We start from the raw sequence: 21,847 nt of genomic DNA on the forward strand, positions 1-21,847 counted from the left end.
TTTTTGAACTTTTATACATGCAATTTCTGAGTGAAAATTGTTTCAAAGTAAATCTTTCAGCAGATTGATTTCAGCTGCAGTGTTTAGTAAAGGATGCAGCGGCGTCTCTTCAGCACACCTGCATGTACCTGATGTGTGTAATGATATCTGAAGATTATTCCAGTGTAGGTTGCTCAGATGATGAAGCTGAATTCTTACTTTTCTACACAAGTTCACAGTAATATTTCCATCAGGACTGCGCTGCTGACGGCACTCATGTAATGAAACTGATACTGTCGTGTCGAGAGAAAAGTCCATAAAAATACATCCCAATGTACTGTGCCAATATAACGGTGTTTTAACCGTATTTTGAATTACTCGTTTCATTGTAATGTGTTTTAGGGTTGAAGGAAATGCCTGTAAACTGTTTGTTCAGTTTTTCTACAGTATGAAGTGTGTTTCAGGATTAGTGTGAAGCTCTAACAGTGTTTCAGAGCAGATGAAGGAATCGTTCAGACTGTCAGCAGCTGCGCATCTATTTCAGTTTTAGCAGCTTTTCATACATTCCTGCCGTTAGTTCAGACCTCCGTTGTGCTGCAAACACAACGAGTGTGTGTGTGTGTGTGTGTGTGTGTGTCTAAAGGAGCAGAGCAAACGGTCTCTCTTTCATGACATGTTGGCGTCTGTATTGTGTGAATCCTGAGATTCTTCTGGTGTTTCTCTGTTAATTAAGAGCATCACATGAGCAGTCGATAAAAGACTCGTTCTGATATTTATATAAATTGCTGTGTTACTGAGGTGTGATTGACGGTTTGATTAAAGAGGGAGACGGTGAACGCTCACTTCATCCAGTTCAGCGTTTCCCCTAATTAACGGCAGGCATCTGGATCTCCGAGGCCTCCAGAGCCATTTGCCGGAGCTTTTAACACGCGTGTGAAGCGTGTTGTGTGTAAACTACTTAAGATGGAGGACAGATGGAATTCATTAATGCAGAATTTGCAAATGAAGCAGCATAAAAGTTGCTGCCAATTATTTCCACTCAGAGACTTTCTCTCTGCCACGCTCTTCTGAGGAGGCAGCGATACAAACACACACACTTCAGGATCTGTGTGTGTATCCACCTTCATTTCTGCACTGCAGTCGTGAACGTTCCTCCAGTGTCACTGCTGAGCTCAAACATACAGTGAACTGTGAGCAGAGCCACAGAACCTCCACAGATCAATCACATGATCAGTCACATGTGAAATAACAGTGTTCACACATACAGTAATGATCATGATCTCTGCAGACACACAGTCCTGTTTTTGTAGTTTCTCTGGCCACTTCATTTTCCCTCCTGTCTGAAATAAAATAGTTTCATTCACAGATTTACTTTTTACAGATTTAAAATTATCAATGTTCGATACAATGGTGGAAACTGCCATACATACCGCCATACAGATAATTTGTTATTATCTCATTACTTTTTGATAATTCAGGTAATTTTGTCACAATAGCTTACACACAGAACAGGGAATCTTTATTTACATAACTCGTTAAACTACATTTACAAAAAAAAGACAAGTAAACAGTCAGTAATAAGATAAGAACAAATAAACAAATGGCAAACAATAGCACAGATAAATACAACAGAATAAAGAGACAAATGAAATAAACATGGCTTTAAGTTTTTCAGGTGGGTCTAACAGTATATTCAGGTAAATAAAGTAATCACTTAAAATAAAACTGGATAGTCTTTATGGTAAAAATTAAATACAGATTAATGCTTACAGATTAATTAAAGTTACAAAAGTTATTCAGTCAAGAGCAGAGAGTGATTTTCTCTTTGTCTTTTGTTCTCTGATTAACATGACAGACAGCAGCAGGTTTATTAGGCTGCTGTCACTTTAAGAGTTTATGCACAGATCAATACACTGTTCAACCGGAGCGAATGAGACGAGTGAGTGAGAGGAGGCGGGTGTGTCACTTCACCGTCAGAGAGAAGAGAGAGCAAGATCGTCTCAGATCATCTCAGACCCTCTCAGACCGCCCAGTCCATCTCAAATAATCTCAGATAATCTCAGATCGTCTCAGACTGTCTCAGATCATCTCATATTGTTTAGATCATCTCAGAGCATCTCAGATTATCTCAGATTATATCAGATTGTCTCAGATCGTCTCAGATTGAGCCATCAGTCCGATTGCTTACTCATTATTTGGGTGCATGTATATGAAGTTTGTGTTTAAACCTGCCTGAGATCATTTCAGATCATCTCAGATCGTCTCAGACCATCTCAGATTATCTCAGACTGTCGCAGATTGTCTCAGATTGTCTCAGATTATATCAAATTGTCTCAAGGCGGGTGCACACTGTGCGATTTTGGCCACGATTTGGTCGTCTGAGACAAATTTTGAGAATCCTGAAAGATTGCTATAATCCTAGGCAAAAATCTGTAGTCTTTGATCGTTAGTTTGACATGTTCACAGACAGCCGATTAATGACCGTTGCGATCAAATTTTACCTCCGACGAAATTCTGGCAGTGTCAGAAGATTTGGCACACAGTCCTACAGTGTGACTACCCTAACCCTAACCCTAACCCTACACCGACTCAGATAATCTCAGATCATCTCAGACCGTCTCAGATAGTATTAGATAATCTCAGATCATCTCAGATCATCTCTCATGCTCTTGATTGGGGCAAAATGCAGATCTGATGGTGTGTATTGATTGATTTGAGCCATGTTTATGTTGTGTGTGTGTGTGTGCAGATGTGTATGAATAAAGCATGAAGTGAGTTTGACAGGAGCGCCGGCAGCAGATAAAGCAGAGATGGCATCTGTTATGAGCGGCCGCTACCAACACATTTCCAGTGACAGTTCAATCTCACAGCACACATTTTTCATGAAGTGCTCTGTATAGATGAGGACATTAGCAAACGCCTGAGATAGATGTTCTCGTTTCCGACCGACGTATTGGAAGCGTTTGTTACTGGCGTCGCTGTGTTCCTCCCTGATATGAGCTGATGAAGCTAAATGTTAATGCATTCAGAAAATCTAGTTAGAATCTGAAGAGCTTCACGTCTCAATGAGTGAAATTCCACAGCCTTGAGATTCCAGCCATATTTAACCCAGTCCTTCATTATCTCTACTAACCCGGTTTTATCCGGTGAATATGTCGACCAGCTGTCTGGTAAGATCTCTGATCGTAACCCCTGATCCCGTGCCGAGCCTTATATCTTCTCTTATCTCTCTGTAATCTCTGCACAATTAAGAGTCCCGCTCCGTGTTGTGCTCCGCAGCGATTGTCAGTCAGAATGAAGCGTTTCTCAAGTACATAATTGAGGAAAGTAAAGCGCTAAGCTCTACCATTAGCCTTGCCGCAGCCAGCGGCCTGTGAAATAGGCTCCACTTCATGGCGCTTCCACATCCATCTGGCCTCCGAGGAATCCGCCGCACGCTTTACGCTTCTCCAATAGAACATCTGGCCGTTCCGTTCCGCTCCGGGTGTTTCCTGCAGCTTTAGATCCACAAACACCAGTTTTTGAGGTTTGCGGTGTATTGGAAACTTCCAGTAGCATCTCTGTGATTGAGCGTTTACACACTCTGTTGTTCAGGAGAAAATGCCTGATTGTTGCCCTTCTGTATGGATCGGCGCTGAACGCCGTGTTTCCATGGCAACAACATGATTTGAGCATTCAGTGCAGAATAATGCAGCGGCGTTCAGTTATTAGAGCGTTTGCGTCTCTCCATACACGATCAGCAGCACTAAATGAGGCTCTTCACTGATGTGAGCGTTTGTCTGTCGTCAGTGAGACTCATGAGCTTCTACTTGTGTTTAATTACAGTGATCAGCAGATGAACTGAGCCCGTGTGTGTGTGTGTGTGTGTGTGTGTGTGAGAGAGAGAGAGAGAGAAAGAGAGAGGGAGAGAGAGAGAGTGTGTGTGAGTCTCTTCTCTGATGGCTAGGGCGGGGCAACCTGTCACTCACATGAGATCCACCAATAGCAAACCACAACCATCCAATTAATTCCCCACAGACAAACTCAAGCCCCGCCCTACATTTGTTCTTGTTTGAGAAGCCATTTCAGTTGGATATACGGCACAATAGGGAGGAAAAGACAGTCACAACTTCCCTTTCATGATAACTTTAAATGAAATGAAAAAATGGAATCGTTTTGTAAAGTGTTACCAAATCTCCTAATTTGACCTCTGACCCCTAGAACAACCCATCACAGAAACCTGTGCAAAACACTAGATTAAAATAGAAACGTGATTTGGCTGATTTATGAGTATTTTTAGCATATAAAATGTCCTCATAAGTTAGTTGTCATGGTATTTCGTTCATATTAGTGAGGACATTTGTCCCTCACAAGTACAGACAGGAAATTATTTGAGAAATCACACACACGCACACACACACACACTGGTGATTCCATCATCTTCTCTCTGCAGACGAGCTCATGCTAATGCGTCAGATCTGCAGGGCGTCTGTCATTCATTCAGAGCGATAACACCCTCACTGTAGCAACACCCGCCGCCCACCCGCACACCATCTGCACATTAAGTCATTTTACCTGCGGCGTCGCATTTCAGAGAAAAGAGATGTGCAGAGACCTCGACTGAAATGAAAGGCATCGCTCAGTGCAGCTGACAGCAGAACAACCCGTGACGTGCAGCGGTAAAACACACACACACACACACATACACTCACATACACACTTAAACACACCCACACTCACACGGACAGACCAGATTTAACGCCCGTCCGTCAGTGAAGTCGTAATCTCCCGGCAGAACAGAAGCGGAGCAGGATTCTCTGTCAGAACGCTGGAATCTGGTTCCTCGAGTGCAGGTGCTTTCAGACGCTTCTTACATCAGATGAGACGGCGCAGGGCCGCTGGAGCTACCGCACAGATGCCTGATGGGTAATCGATATTTTCGACCTTCTCTCTGTGTCTGTAGGACGTTTGGAGCTGAACACATCTAGTTTTAATGTCGAAACCTCAGAGGAGACAAGGAGGAAATTCATGCTGCGGATCGTTAGTTTGACCGGTTCAAGTTAGTGATGTCAGCTAAACATCAGGTCATAGTTCACTAAACCAGTGCTGATCTGTTTCTGTGAAAACCATCATGCGGCGTTAGTTTACTATTTATATGCTATTATAGTATTTATTCATATTTTAAATTTCAGTTGCTTTATGCTTTTGTCATTAGCTTTAATATATTATTATTTCCGTTTTAATCATTTAAAAGTAATCTTAAACTTGTTTGTTTTAGTTAGTTGCCAAAACTCTGAAAAATAAAGGTTCCAAAAGCGGGTTTTCACAGTGATGCCATGATGTGATGATAGAAGATCTTGGTTCCTCAAAGAACTTTCAGTGATCAGTTCTTAAAAGAACCATTTTGTCTTAATGTGAAGAAACTTTTTACACTGTAAAGAACCTTTTGTGAAATGGAAAAAGTCCATTTCTTCATGGAACCATCGATGCCAATAAAGAAGCTTTATTTTTAAAAATGAAATATGAAATGTTCTCAGAACTTTAGCTAATGTTCTGACAAAGTTCTCTCAAAGTTATGAACAAACATTCTTCCAGTAACATTAATAGAGAATTCATTCGGAGTTGTCTGGTCTTTAATAATGTTCTCAAAACCGTTAATAGTATGTTTTTTCATAATGTTTGAAGAATGATAAAATGTTTCCTTAACATTCACATAACCAAGAAAAAAATGGGATGTTACCAAAAAAATTCTTAATGTGAGCATGAACATGTTTTTGTTAACTGGGAAGGCAACATTTATTTAAGTTTATTTAAGTTTTTCATCTAATATTTGAATACCACTCTATTTTAATTACCAAAAGTGAGTTTGAGTGTTAGTGTTCGGTCATAATAACCGCACTGTGCAGCAGGTGAAAGTGGAGATTGACTGAAGCTGGAGAAAGTTCTGGTTCAGGCCTGTCAGTGCTGTTCTCATCCGTCCGTCCGTCTGTGTCTGTTAATAATTCAGTGTCTGCTAGGCAGGAAGTGCTCAAACTTCAGAATGAGGCGCGTCCGTCACTCACCGTGTGACATCAGCACTTCATACGTGTTTCAGTGTAACTGATGAAATCCTGCAGTCTTGAGAATAACTACAGGAGAAACTGCAGCTCACGTTCAGCTCCAGTGGAGAATCAAAATAATGCTTTGCGATGTATAATTAGATGAATAACGTTTCTCAGTGGATGAGAGTGAAAACATCAGTCTGTGAGGCTGATGTTGTTCCTCAGACACTTACACTGCAGTACTTACTGTTTTCAGTGTTCTTCTTTATTGATCAAGCAAAGAGCAAAACTGTCCTTGACAAAAGTAGTCCAGAAAACAGAAGAGAATCAAACCCACTAGCAGCTCGACATCAGCAGAAACATGAAGAACCGACATAAAGTGACAAAATTCATCACCATCTTCATCTGCCTAAAAACCATCTTTCAAGTCAGCTTTATTTTTTTACAGCGCTTTATTCAGTACAACATAAAGAGCAAATCATACAACAATAACATCTGTAAAGCATCTCTACAGAAGACATTATCCAGCTCAATTGAGTTTAGTTTTGTTCTGATGATGGAGTCATTAGTGTAGCAGCAGATCCAGTGTTGACATGCAGTCACTCCTCTGAAACACAAGTAACAACAAATTCCATTACCAATTAGTCACGTCTGTGTAACAAACTGCTGCAGTGACGAAACTCACATTTCTATGGGAAAACAAACTCTAGTGTGTAAAGTGCCGGAGGTCACAGAGGAGCTGCTCTCTCGACTGGAGCTCAAAGCAGGAGGAACTTTCTGAAGCGCTTAAGCAGAGACTCATAAGCAGTTTCGTGTCAGTCGATCTGTCAGATGCGCATGCTGATTTTATTTGCTTAATCGTGCGCACAATTTACTATTTCGTTCCCTCGATTTGCTCAGTTGTGCACACAATTTACTATTTCGTTCCCTAATTTTGCTAAATCATGCACACGATTTATTTCGTTCCCTCGATTTGCTTAATTGTGTGCACAATTTACTATTTCGTTCCCTCGATTTGCTCAATCGTGCGCACAATTTACTATTTCGTTCCCTCGATTTGCTCAATCGTGCACACGATTTACTATTTCGTTCCCTCGATTTGCTCAATCGTGCACACGATTTACTATTTCGTTCCCTCGATATGCTTAATCGTGCGCACAATTTACTATTTCGTTCCCTCGATTTGCTCAGTTGTGCACACAATTTACTATTTCGTTCCCTCATTTTGCTCAATCGTGCCCACGATTTACTATTTCGTTCCCTCGATTTGCTCAATCATGCACACGATTTATTTCGTTCCCTCGATTTGCTTAATTGTGCACACGATTTACTATTTCGTTCCCTCGATTTGCTCAATCGTGCACACGATTTACTATTTCGTTCCCTCGATTTGCTCAATCGTGCACACGATTTACTATTTCGTTCCCTCGATATGCTTAATTGTGTGCACAATTTACTATTTCGTTCCCTCGATATGCTTAATTGTGTGCACAATTTATTATTTCGTTCCCTCGATATGCTTAATTGTGTGCACAATTTACTATTTCGTTCCCTCGATTTGCTCAATCGTGCACACGATTTACTATTTCGTTCCCTCGATATGCTTAATTGTGTGCACAATTTACTATTTCGTTCCCTCGATATGCTTAATTGTGTGCACAATTTACTATTTCGTTCCCTCGATTTGCTCAATCGTGCACACGATTTACTATTTCGTTCCCTCGATATGCTTAATTGTGTGCACAATTTACTATTTCGTTCCCTCGATATGCTTAATTGTGTGCACAATTTATTATTTCGTTCCCTCGATTTGCTCAATCGTGCGCACAATTTACTATTTCGTTCCCTCGATTTGCTCAATCGTGCACACGATTTACTATTTCGTTCCCTCGATATGCTCAATCGTGCACACGATTTACTATTTCGTTCCCTCGATATGCTTAATTGTGTGCACAATTTACTATTTCGTTCCCTCGATTTGCTCAATCGTGCGCACAATTTACTATTTCCTTCCCTCGATTTGCTCAATCGTGCACACGATTTACTATTTCGTTCCCTCGATATGCTTAATTGTGTGCACAATTTACTATTTCGTTCCCTCGATATGCTTAATTGTGTGCACAATTTACTATTTCCTTCCCTCGATTTGCTCAATCGTGCACACGATTTACTATTTCGTTCCCTCGATTTGCTCAATTGTGTGCACAATTTACTATTTCATTCCCTCGATTTGCTCAATCGTGCGCACAATTTACTATTTCGTTCCCTCGATTTGCTCAATCGTGCACACAATTTACTATTTCGTTCCCTCGATTTGCTCAATCGTGCGCACAATTTACTATTTCGTTCCCTCGATTTGCTTAATTGTGTGCACAATTTACTATTTCGTTCCCTCGATTTGCTCAATCGTGCACACGATTTACTATTTCGTTCCCTCGATTTGCTCAATTGTGTGCACAATTTACTATTTCGTTCCCTCGATTTGCTCAATCGTGCACACGATTTACTATTTCGTTCCCTCGATTTGCTCAATTGTGTGCACAATTTACTATTTCGTTCCCTCGATTTGCTCAATCGTGCACACGATTTACTATTTCGTTCCCTCGATATGCTTAATTGTGTGCACAATTTACTATTTCGTTCCCTCGATATGCTTAATTGTGTGCACAATTTACTATTTCGTTCCCTCGATATGCTTAATTGTGTGCACAATTTACTATTTCCTTCCCTCGATTTGCTCAATCGTGCACACGATTTACTATTTCGTTCCCTCGATTTGCTCAATTGTGTGCACAATTTACTATTTCATTCCCTCGATTTGCTCAATCGTGCGCACAATTTACTATTTCGTTCCCTCGATTTGCTCAATCGTGCACACAATTTACTATTTCGTTCCCTCGATTTGCTCAATCGTGCGCACAATTTACTATTTCGTTCCCTCGATTTGCTTAATGGTGTGCACAATTTACTATTTCGTTCCCTCGATTTGCTCAATCGTGCACACGATTTACTATTTCGTTCCCTCGATTTGCTCAATTGTGTGCACAATTTACTATTTCGTTCCCTCGATTTGCTCAATCGTGCACACGATTTACTATTTCGTTCCCTCGATTTGCTCAATTGTGTGCACAATTTACTATTTCGTTCCCTCGATTTGCTCAATCGTGCACACGATTTACTATTTCGTTCCCTCGATTTGCTCAATTGTGTGCACAATTTACTATTTCGTTCCCTCGATTTGCTCAATCGTGCACACGATTTACTATTTCGTTCCCTCGATATGCTTAATTGTGTGCACAATTTACTATTTCGTTCCCTCGATTTGCTCAATCGTGCGCACGATTTACTATTTCGTTCCCTCGATTTGCTCAATTGTGTGCACAATTTACTATTTCGTTCCCTCGATTTGCTCAATCGGGCGCACAATTTACTATTTCGTTCCCTCGATTTGCTCAATCATGCGCACAATTTACTATTTCGTTCCCTCGATTTGCTCAATCGTGCGCACAATTTACTATTTCGTTCCCTCGATTTGCTCAATCGTGCACACGATTTACTATTTCGTTCCCTCGATTTGCTCAATCGTGCACACGATTTACTATTTCATTCCCTCAATTTGCTTAATCGTGCGCATGATTTTTTTCCTGCATGTCATGTGCGAGGCTTCGTAATTTAGCTTTTAAATGGACAATATTTAAAAGAAATCTTAACTTAAGTAGTGATCTTGCATTGCAATTATAACATCATTGAATATAGTCGTCTTTTACAGTGTTACAATGTACAGTGTTATTATGATCAGATCAGATTATTATAAATGTGTTTTCCTGCAAATCAATCACCTCTGTTTCTGCTTTTGTTTATTTCTTTGTCATCATTTATAATTCATTAATTTAAAGTCGTCATGAAAGGGAAGTTGCTCTAGTCTTTTCTTCTCTATTGTGTCGTATATCTGAGTGAAATGACTTTACAAACAAGAACAATTGTAGGGCGGGGCTTGATTTTGTCTGTGGGGAATTGATTGGATGGTTGTGGTTTGCTATTGGTGGATCTCATGTGAGTGACAGGTTGCCCCGCCCTCATCATCAGAGAAGAGAAGAGATGCTGCAAGAGGGAAAAGATTCTGATTCAAGATTACCAGGAACATGAATTTAAAACAATAATGACGTGCACTGATAAATCATTTAGAATAAACACTGCTGTATTTCATAATAAACAAGAATTGCCCATTTTAATTTCATGTTGAATTTTAACTTCACTGCTGTAAACACACAGACATTTAACCTGTTCATCATCAAGTAACTAGTAGTGTTTTCTGTTTGTCGTGATGATGTGAGTGTCCACATGTACTGTAACTGTACGAGTGTCAGTCGTTCATGTGTCTTAATGAAGTGTTTGTTGAAATCAGTGTGAATCACGGCTCATGAGCAGCTGGTCTGGACTCACTTGAGTCTGCTTTAAAACAGCTTCATCTGTGTGTGTGTGTGTGTGTGTGTGTGTGTGTGTGTGTAGTCAGATTTTGTTTAAACTGAGACTGAGCTGATTAAACTCATACAGATACTGCAGCTCTGTCTGTCCGTCCGTCTGTCTCTCTCTGCCTCAGCAAATCTCCTGTCTGTCTCATTAGTGTCTGACACACTGACTCCCTCAGGCGAGCCCACAGCGAGTGTCCGGCTCTCTCTCTCACACACACACACACACACACACACACACACACACTGAGCAGCCTGTCAGAGAGACAGACAGCAGTGCTGGTGAAGCGAGAGACAGACAGGTACAGTTGTCTGACAGCTGCTGGTTAACTGAGTCTCTCAGCGGTTTAATTGGAGGAAACTCAGTGAAACTCAGTGTGAGCGTGTGACCGTCACCTGTCGCTCTCTCTTTGAACGTGTGTTCGTGAACGCGTCATCTGTAGTGCTTCACATCCACAAATGAGCACCAATGACAGGGTGTTTCTTCTTTAGAGCTGCTGAGTTTGTGTCATATCTGATGAAGTTTGCATCATTGATTCTGTTATTTTCCTGTTATTTTGCTGTAGAAATAAATGTAATTGGCTCACATGTCACGTATAAGATCATAACCTGAACACGTCTGTCTCTCTGTCAGGTGTTATGTGGATGACAAGGTGTCTAAGGTGGCCTGGTTAAACCGCTCGAACATCATCTTCGCGGGCGAGGACAAGTGGTCTCTGGACCCGCGGGTGGAGCTGGTGACGCAGGGTCAGCTGGAGTACAGTCTGAGGATCCAGAAGGTGGACGTGTTCGACGAGGGCCCGTACACCTGCTCCATCCAAACCAAACAGCAGCCCAAGACCTCGCAAGTCTATCTCATCGTTCAAGGTGAGCGCCGCATGATTGACAGGCTGTCAGACCAATGACAGCTCATCATCTGTTAATCCCCCTCCCACTCGCTCCCGTCAGCGCTGCCGTCGTTTCCAGATCAGATTAGGTGGTTGTGTGGGTGGGCGATATGGCACAAATACATCACGATTCTTTTTTTGTAATCAGTTATTAAACAACTTCAATTGTAACTAGGGTCATTCCATGTCAAATCAACCAGAGGTCCATGGCTCAAATTTTTGATTTTGTTCATATTTTTTCTGTGTAAAGACAAACATAAATAGTGATGAATGCCAAAATATTAAACATCACAGATGTATATTTACTGAGTAATCCACTATTTTGTAGAGGAGGATCAAAATGACCATTTTCACCTGAGATTTGGAGCCAAATTAGAGGAGTGAAAAATGACTTTAGAAAGATGCAGCATCATTATTTTATTTTTACACAGAGATTGGTAGATCTATTAGTAAAATCTGTTGACTTTAGCAATCTTTGTTTCATTATATGCCAACAGTGAACGTTCAAACATGGCACAAAAGCACTTCTTGTGTTTTTTGCCTCAAGTTTGCATGCATGTAACTCAAGAAGTATTAAAGATATCTTAATATCCTTTTACATTCTGGTTCTTAACAAACCTTCCTTTTGGTATCTTAATTTTTAAAGGCCCTCGATGGTTCAATCCCAGAGATATGGAGATCTTAATGTGGCTCCATGAGTAAATTGGTCAATTGTACACATTTTCAGTGGTCAAAAACCAAATGTGGTTCACTTTGTATACAGCTGATACTTTTTTCTTTTAAAGAGGAATATCTGAAGAATAAATAATGTTAAAACTAGAAATGTATCTCGTGTTTTTCTATCATTTCAATTTCATAGAACATTCCTGTCTGAGTGCCATAAATATTCCTTTTCCAAACTTGTCATGCCTGTAACTCTAAAAGTATTCGAAATATATTAATATCCTTCTAGATTCTCATTCTTAATAAACTTTCCTTTTGTAATCTTCATTTTCAAGGCTCTATATAGTTCAGTCCCATAGATATGGGGATCTCAAAGCAGCTTGATGTTCAAATTGTTGAATTTTACCCATTTTCAGTGATTGAAAACCATATGTAGGTAACTTTTTAAACAGCTAATAGTTGTGTTTTAAAGAAGAATGTCTGAAGAACAAATAACACTGAAACTAGAATGTTTTATAACACAACACACCTCTCTGAGTGCCAAAAACAAACATTTTTCTGAAGTTTACATGTCTTTAATTCAAGAAGTGTTAAAGATATCGTAATGTCATTTTAGATTCTTGTTCTTATGAAACCTTTCTTCTGGATTCTTCATTTTTAAGGCCATATATGGTTGTCAATGTGGTAACGTGTAGTTACGATACTGCGTATTTGAACTCTTGGTAGCTTCAGAAGCTGTTAAAATGAACAAAATCCCATCGTCTAAATATCCCTAAAACTGATTCAAATATAGATTCTTATAAATAAGTTAATGTGCCTCAGCTTGACCATTTTCAGTGGATTTTTGGTACTCAGAGAGTTATGTTTTATGCAGTTATTTTGATAGAGGGAAACAACATACATTTCTAGTTTAAACATTGTTTATTCTGCAGATATTCCTCTTTAAAAGAAAAAGAAAAAAGCTGTGTGCAAAGTGAACCACATTTGGTTTTCGATTACTGAAAATGGGTAATTTGGACATGGAGCTGGACATATCTATGAGACTGAATTATAGGGCCTTAAAAATGAAGATTTCAAAAGAAAAGTTTATTTAAAATGAAGAGACCAAAAGGAAAGTTTGTTAAGAACCAGAATGTAAAAGGATATTAAGATATCTTTAATACTTCTTGAGTTACAGGCATGCAAACTTGAGGCAAAAAACACAAAAAGTGCTTTTTGCCATGTTTGAACGGTCACTGTTGGCATATAATGAAACAAAGATAAAATAATGATGCTCCATCTTTCTAAAGTCATTTTTCACTCCTCTAATTTGGCTCCAAATCTCAGGTGAAAATGGTCATTTTGATCCTCCTCTACAAAATAGTGGATTACTCAGTAAATATACATCTGTGACATTTAATATTTTGCCTTTCAACACCATTTATGTTTGTCTTTCTACAGAAAAAATATGAACAAAATCAAAAATTTGAGCCGGGAAAGTTTCTGAAATTTGGTTGATTTGACACAGAATGACCCAATATTCAGATCAGTTCAAGTTTTGTTCTCATCTGATAGCGTCAGCGCAGTCGAATCAGTAATGACTGAATATGAAGTATGACAGACGTTTGAATGGCTGATGATCTAATATTGTCATATCACACAGAATAGTGTGTGCTGGTGTTTGAGTGTTGTTGACTCCGGTGAGAGTCGTCGTGTCTCTGTTATCTGTTTCTCGTGTCGACGCTCTCATCACACTCTGCTAATTACTGCGAGGTCATACGCAACGAGGGAAGGTCTGTAACTGCAGGTGTTATTTAATCCATAGACGTGTGAACATGTCGGCCGTTTGTTTGGCTCTCCTTAATTACCCAGCGTTAATTTCACTCTCGTTACTCTGCCTCCGCTGACGAGAATGTCTTAGAGTCTGGACAGAAATACTCTCACAAGACTGATTATTTACTGTAAAGAGTTATATTACCCCCGATCTCAAAGTCTTGATGTTGTTTTTGTGCTCTACTAGAGCAGGTTTTCCTGCTTGAATGTTATTTTCCTCATATTCTCCATTGTTCAGCTCCTCTCTTCCCAGTCTGTCAGTAACGCTCTGTTTAGTTCCCGTCTCTATGAAGCCCCTCCTTCTGAAAAGCACAATGTGCTCTGATTGGTCGGCTGGAGCAGTGTGTTGTGATTGGTGTTTGGGAAATGTCCCGCCCCTTACCATAACCGCCAGTTTCAACACACTACTAACTAACTCAACCAGGCCCCGCCCCTTTATTCTGCGTATGAATTATTTAAATGAAGAATATTGTGAAGAAAACTCAAGATGAAGGTGTTTTTCATGTCCTCTTTAAACATGTATTTCTGCATGAGAGTGTGTTCAGAAAGTATATTTAGTATGCAGTATGTACTGCAGATGCTCTGTGTGTGAAACACTGGGATGGTGTACTGCGATTATCATAATGCATGCATGAGATGCTGTATCCCACAATGCAGTGCTCTCGGCTTGGCTTCTGAGCGTTTGACTGCAGGTTCCAGTGTTTAGTTTCTCTGATAAACATGATGTTCTGGTCAGATGTTCAGATGGCGTTCATGTTCAGTGTTTTTGGCAGAGCTCAGGCCGGATTTATTCCCGCCGCCGCCTCACGGGAGCAGAAGAACGCCCATTCTTGTTTTCTGTGCAGGAACATGTTCATTAGTCTTTTGTATTGTGTGCTGCAGTTTTGTTTTTGCAAAATCATAAATCTTTATACAATTAGAGAAGATCCACTGTGCAAGTTTCCCTCAAGATTAATATGAGCAGCTCTGAATAAAGGACGCCTCCTGACAAAATAAATTACAGCCGAACGTCGTTCATCTTCAGCATCGATCAGACCCGAGGTTTATTGTTCTGCTTCAGACAGGAAGTGTTCGCTCTGTCGATCCTCAGCGTGTGACGAGGGTTCGAGCTGCTTCTGATTGTTCATGTGAAATATTGATGAATCATCAGTATAAATTCACTGTATGATCACTGTAATAACTATAATAACCCTGTGTTGACTTTACACTTATTGTAAAATATGTGTTTACAGAATATTCATAGTGTGTAAGTGATCATAAGAGCATAAACGAGTTCGAGCGACGCATCATTCGCAGTGCTTTATGGGAGTGGGCGTCGCTCATAAACTCTTTTGCCACATTTTTTGTTTCCATGGTAACAGCACTTTCTCTGATTGGTGGATCTGTGTTCAGGATTGTGGGTAGTGTTGTTGTGAACTGATGTTAGTAGTGTGTCTGTGTGTGTGTGTGTGTGTGTGTGTGTGTGTGTGTGTGTGTGTGTGTGTGTGTGTGTGTGTGATTGTGTGTGTCTGTGTGTGTGTGTGTGTGTGTGTGATTGTGTGTGTCTGTGTGTGTGTGTGTGTGTGTGTGTGTGTGTGCGCGTGTGTTTGTGTGTGTGTGTGTGTGAGCGCGTTTTTGTGATTTATGAGGACACAAATGTGTATAATGACATGGGTATTACACTGGTATTATGACGTAAACATGGAATATGTAAAAAATGCAGACAGTTTCCTGTGATGGGTAGGTTTAGGGGTAGTGTAGGGGGAGAGAATGTACAGTTTGTACAGTATAAACACCATTACGTCTATGGAGAGTCCTCACTGAGATAGCAAAACAAACCTGTGTGTGTGTGTGTCTGTGTCTGTGTGTGTGTGTGTGTGTGTGTGTGTGTGTGTGTGTGTGTGTGTGGTTATGAGGCTATTCTTGTTGGCTTGGAGAAACATGTATTTCTGTTAGAGATTTTCTTGTCAGTCCTGCTGCAACTACAATTCCAATTTCATGCGTGTTAGAGAGAAAGACAGAGACGCTCTGAGGAGAGAGAGAGAGAGAGAGAGAGAGAGTGTTTTAAGAAAGGCAACAGTGATTGGTTAAGGAGAACACAGAGAGAGTGGAGTGTGGAGCCACTGCTGTGAGGAACAGAGTCAATCTGCCACCTAGTGAACATCATTTATCAGACACTGACGACTGTCCATTTATAAACCTACAGTCGGACGGCGTGAGGTCTTCATCTCATCCTGAAGAGCTCCGAGCTCTCGTACCGCCGGATGCTTTAATGGCCTCGCATTCAACATTCTATTTCTTCCCAGCAGTCATATTATATAATGTCAGTCCACTGTACCTTCAGCACAAAGCGCTCTGTGTTTCCTGATTTGCGTAATTTCTTTATTGAACTCCTCCCTCAGACCGACGGGGGAGGAGCCTCGGCGGAATTTACGATAGAAGGGGCGGAGTCTGGGATTAGAGCGGATTTCATCAGAAACATGATGACAGCTACGGAATGAGTGCGGATGAATCAGTCTCTCTCTGATTTATCACAAGTTTGCTTTGCTGAAGCTGCAGCTCTGAGTTTGTCTCAGTCTCACAGTAAATCAAGAAAATGACAAAGAGCGTCATTAAATGGGGCGCGGGTTTGATGAATATGTGGGATTGTGTGCGCATTGATCAGACGTGTGTTGGGATAACGGATGAGTGTGTCTGCGGCCTGAAACAGATGATGTGTGTGAGATATTTCCACATGCGTTTGGCTTTATCGATGCTCTGCAACATCCGCATTAAACACAGAGTTTATTATGAGTGCGTGTGTCACGAGACCCACGAGAGTGAGGCCTGAATCACAAATCTCCCAACATCCCTCAGTGTTTCCCAGAGATCTCCGCTCACACTCTGGTTTTTCTCTTTCAGTTCCTGCGATCATCTATAAAGTGTCGGAGGACATCACTGTGAACGAGGGCAGTAACGTGACGTTGACGTGTTTGGCCAATGGGAGGCCAGATCCCTCCATCACCTGGAGACTGCTCAACCCGTCAGGTGAGAGAGAGCCAATCAGCTGCTGCCAATCTCTCATTATCACTAGTGCTAGTTCTGCAGGACTCTTGAACACCAGACAGGCAGAAAACATAGAAACCGTTCATAATACCCTAGCAACCATCAGTCTGAAGTGACCGTGGGTTCGAGTGTCCGCATGTCTGTGGACTCACAGAAGAACCTTCCATCGCTCTGACCTGGATTCTGTCAGCATGTTCTCTTTCTGAAAGTCGAGAGAAGCGTGTGTGTGAGTCATGTGGAGCAGCTGTGGTTTGATTAGCGTGTGTGTGTGTGTGTGTGTGTGTGTGTGTGTTGATCAGTGGTTTTTACGTTCACAGCGTATCTGTCGTCCTGAAGATCTTCCTCATCGACTGCTGCCGACGCGCTGGGAGCCGCATTTACTGAAAAGAGCTGAACGCTGTTTAAAGTATTGACCAGCCGTGTGTGTGTGTGTGTGTGTGTGTGTGTGTGTGTGTGTGTGTGTGTGTGTGTGTGTGTGTGTGTGTGTGTGAGGCGCTGGATCGATGCAGTGATGGTTGGAGTCTCTGCTCTCCACAGAAGGTCACTAAAGGTCAGAGACAGAGGCCTTTTACCGGCTGGAACATTAATCAAGTGTTATCAGTGTAACTTTAAACCAGCTCTAAACCAGCACTGACCACTCAGTCTTCACATTAACCGACTCGTGCATCATGTGACTGTAATCGAGTCGCTTCAGCTGAGAGTCTCAAACTTTGAAAATGTCTTTGAAACACATCAGATGAGGTGGTCTCCATTCACGGTTCTCGATTAGTGTTTCAGATTCAGATTCAGTAAAACCCAGATGACAGCAGAAGTACATCCACCTATGACACACACACACACACAGCGTACGTGTGGTGGAGTATTGTGTGTGTGTGTGTGTGTGTGTGTGAAAACATTAAGTGTATTTATTGTGTCTTGTGATCTTTCAGTTCTGCTGAACTTTGCCAATTTCATGGTTTTACATAAATTAGTATTCACTAAATAAATGCATTGTGCCTCACTGTGGTAAATGATGCTCATGAATAAAACACAAGTATGCAAATGAGCACCCCCTCTGCTCACTCGTGCTCTGAAACGCTTTTCAACTTCCTGATGAAAAGCTGACCAGATCAGAGTGTGTGTGTGTGTGTGTGTGTGTGTGATGTTTTTCTCAGCTAGGTTGCTGGATTATTATTCCTCACTCACTGATGTTATGTTAGTGCTGAGCTCAGTGCTGTGATCTGGAATAGGCTCACATGCTCCCTCTGCTGGATGCTGATGATGTTTGTGTGTGTGTTTGTCAGCCGAGGCTCTGGACGTGGGCGAGTATCTGGAGATCTCTGGCATTGTTCGCTCTCAGGCCGGACGTTACGAGTGTAAAGCGAGCAATGACGTGTCCACACCCGATGTCAAATACGTCAACGTGGTGGTCAATTGTAAGTAGATGTTCATAAGATCTGCCTGTGTGACACGTGTGTGTTTGTGAGAACAGACTGATGTGTGTCTCTACAGACCCGCCGTATATAAAGGAGGTGCGGAGCTCCGAGACGCCGGTCGGACAGGCTGGAATTTTGCACTGCGAGGCATCTGCGGTTCCTCAGCCGGAGTTTGAGTGGTACAGAGATGAGCGCAGGTCAGTCAACACACCATCCACTCCTGTAACACAGCCGGTAATGTTTGGTTCCCAGAACCTTCCCAAAACATGCATTTTTAACATTTGTTTTTGGTTAGCCAGAAAAGTTTGCTTTACGAACATAAAATGTTCTCTTTAGGTTTGCAGAACATTCCTCTAACGTTCCCTTAACATTTCCCTAACATTCCCTTTAAATTCATCTAACATTCCCCTAACATTCAACTGGTCCCATAACATTCATCTAACATTCACCTAACATTCAACTCACATTACCCCAACATTCCACTAATGTTCCCCCAACATTCAACTAACATTCCCCCAACATTCTACTAATATTCCCCTAATATACATCTAACATTCCCCTAACATTCCACTAACATTCTCCTAATATTCCACTAACATTCCCCTAACTTTGAACTAAAGTTCCACTAACATTAAACTAACATTCCACTAACATTCCCCCACAATTCCACTAACATTCCCCTAACATTGAACTAACGTTCCCCTAACATTCATTTAACATTCTCTAACATTCACCTAGTATTCATCTAACATTCCCCTAACATTCCACTAATGTTCCCTTAACATTCAACTAACATTCCCTTAACATTCAACTAACATTCCACTAATATTCAACTGTTTCCACTAACATTTAACTAACGTTTCCACTAACATTTAAATGTTCACCTAACATTCAACTAACATTCCCCTAACATTCAACTGTTTCCACTAACATTCAACTAACGTTCCACTAATATTCAACTGTTCCCCCTAACATTCAACTAATGTTTCCACTAACATTCAACTAATGTTTCCACTAACATTCAACTAACGTTTCCACTAACATTCAACTGTTCCCCCTAACATTCAACTAATGTTTCCACTAACATTCAACTGTTCCCCTAACATTCAACTAACGTTTCCCCTAACATTCAACTAACGTTCCCCTAACATTCAACTGTTCCCCTAACATTCAACTAACGTTTCCACTAACATTTAAATGTTCACCTAACATTCAACTGTTCCCCTAACATTCAGCTAACATTTCCACTAACATTCAACTGTTCCCCTAACATTCAACTAATGTTTCCACTAACATTCAACTGTTCCCCTAACATTCAGCTAACGTTTCCCCTAACATTCAACTGTTCCCCTAACATTCAACTAACGTTTCTCCTAACATTCAGCTAACGTTTCCACTAACATTCAACTGTTCCCCTAACATTTAACTAACGTTTCCTCTAACATTCAACTAACGTTTCCACTAACATTCAACTGTTCCCCTAACATTCAGCTAACGTTTCCACTAACATTCAACTGTTCCCCTAACATTCAGCTAACGTTTCCCCTAACATTCAACTGTTCCCCTAACATTCAACTAATGTTTCCCCTAACATCCAACTAACATTTCCACTAACATTCAACTGTTCCCCTAACATTTAACTAACGTTTCCTCTAACATTCAACTAACGTTTCCACTAACATTCAACTGTTCCCCTAACATTCAACTAACGTTTCCACTAACATTCAACTAACGTTTCCACTAACATTCAACTAACATTTCCATTAACATTCAACTAACATTTCCACTAACATTCAACTGTTCCCCTAACATTCAACTAACGTTTCCTCTAACATTCAACTAACGTTTCCACTAACATTCAACTGTTCCCCAAACATTCAACTGTTCCCCAAACATTCAACTGTTCCCCTAACATTCAACTAATGTTTCCCCTAACATTCAACTGTTCCCCTAACATTCAACTGTTCCCCTAACATTCAACTAACGTTTCCCTTAACATTCAACTAACGTTTCCCTTAACATTCAACTAACGTTTCCACTAACATTCAACTGTTCCCCTAACATTCAACTAACGCTTCCCCTAACATTCAACTAACGTTTCCACTAACATTCAACTGTTCCCCTAACATTCAACTGTTCCCCTAACATTCAACTAACATTTCCCCTAACATTCAACTAACGTTTCCCCTAACATTCAACTGTTCCCCTAACATTCAACTGTTCCCCTAACATTCAACTAACATTTCCACTAACATTCAACTAACATTTCCACTAACATTCAACTAACGTTTCCACTAACATTCAACTGTTCCCCTAACATTCAACTAACATTTCCACTAACATTCAACTAACGTTTCCTCTAACATTCAACTGTTCCCCTAACATTCAACTAACGTTTCCCCTAACATTCAACTAACGTTTCCCCTAACATTCAACTAACGTTTCCACTAACATTCAACTGTTCCCCTAACATTCAACTGTTCCCCTAACATTCAACTAACATTTCCACTAACATTCAACTAACATTTCCACTAACATTCAACTAACGTTTCCACTAACATTCAACTGTTCCCCTAACATTCAACTAACATTTCCACTAACATTCAACTAACGTTTCCTCTAACATTCAACTGTTCCCCTAACATTCAACTAACGTTTCCTCTAACATTCATCTAACGTTTCCACTAACATTCAACTAACGTTTCCACTAACATTCAACTGTTCCCCTAACATTCAACTAACGTTTCCTCTAACATTCAACTAACGTTTCCACTAACATTCAACTGTTCCCATAACATTCAACTAACATTTCCACTAACATTCAACTAACGTTTCCACTAACATTCAACTGTTCCCCTAACATTTAACTAACGTTTCCTCTAACATTCAACTAACGTTTCCACTAACATTCAACTGTTCCCCTAACATTCAACTAACGTTTCCACTAACATTCAACTAACATTTCCATTAACATTCAACTAACATTTCCACTAACATTCAACTGTTCCCCTAACATTCAACTAACGTTTCCTCTAACATTCAACTAACGTTTCCACTAACATTCAACTGTTCCCCAAACATTCAACTGTTCCCCAAACATTCAACTGTTCCCCTAACATTCAACTAATGTTTCCCCTAACATTCAACTGTTCCCCTAACATTCAACTGTTCCCCTAACATTCAACTAACGTTTCCCTTAACATTCAACTAACGTTTCCACTAACATTCAGCTGTTCCCCTAACATTCAACTAACATTTCCACTAACATTCAACTGTTCCCCTAACATTCAACTAACGTTTCCCCTAACATTCAACTAACGTTTCCACTAACATTCAACTGTTCCCCTAACATTCAACTGTTCCCCTAACATTCAACTAACATTTCCACTAACATTCAACTAACATTTCCACTAACATTCAACTAACGTTTCCACTAACATTCAACTGTTCCCCTAACATTCAACTAACATTTCCACTAACATTCAACTAACGTTTCCTCTAACATTCAACTGTTCCCCTAACATTCAACTAACGTTTCCTCTAACATTCATCTAACGTTTCCATTAACATTCAACTAA

General features: G+C 40.5%; 1 protein-coding gene across 3 annotated transcripts in view; it reads left to right on the forward strand.

Moving 5' to 3' along the window:
• The window catches only part of lsamp (limbic system associated membrane protein), a 154,997-nt gene that overhangs the window by 123,708 nt on the left and 9,442 nt on the right, over positions 1 to 21,847 (forward strand). For 2 of the 3 annotated variants that reach the window (XM_051861926.1, XM_051861925.1), the window contains 4 exons: positions 11,103 to 11,335; positions 16,711 to 16,836; positions 18,138 to 18,269; positions 18,346 to 18,466. In XM_051861926.1, the coding sequence (XP_051717886.1) occupies positions 11,103 to 11,335; positions 16,711 to 16,836; positions 18,138 to 18,269; positions 18,346 to 18,466 (612 nt within the window). Of the gene's footprint in view, positions 1 to 4,720; positions 4,885 to 11,102; positions 11,336 to 16,710; positions 16,837 to 18,137; positions 18,270 to 18,345; positions 18,467 to 21,847 lie in introns of those variants that run through there. The other variant, XM_051861927.1, reaches the window with a different exon arrangement.

Source organism: Ctenopharyngodon idella, chromosome 15 (genome assembly GCF_019924925.1).
Source record: "Ctenopharyngodon idella isolate HZGC_01 chromosome 15, HZGC01, whole genome shotgun sequence".
Lineage (NCBI taxonomy): Eukaryota > Metazoa > Chordata > Actinopteri > Cypriniformes > Xenocyprididae > Ctenopharyngodon > Ctenopharyngodon idella.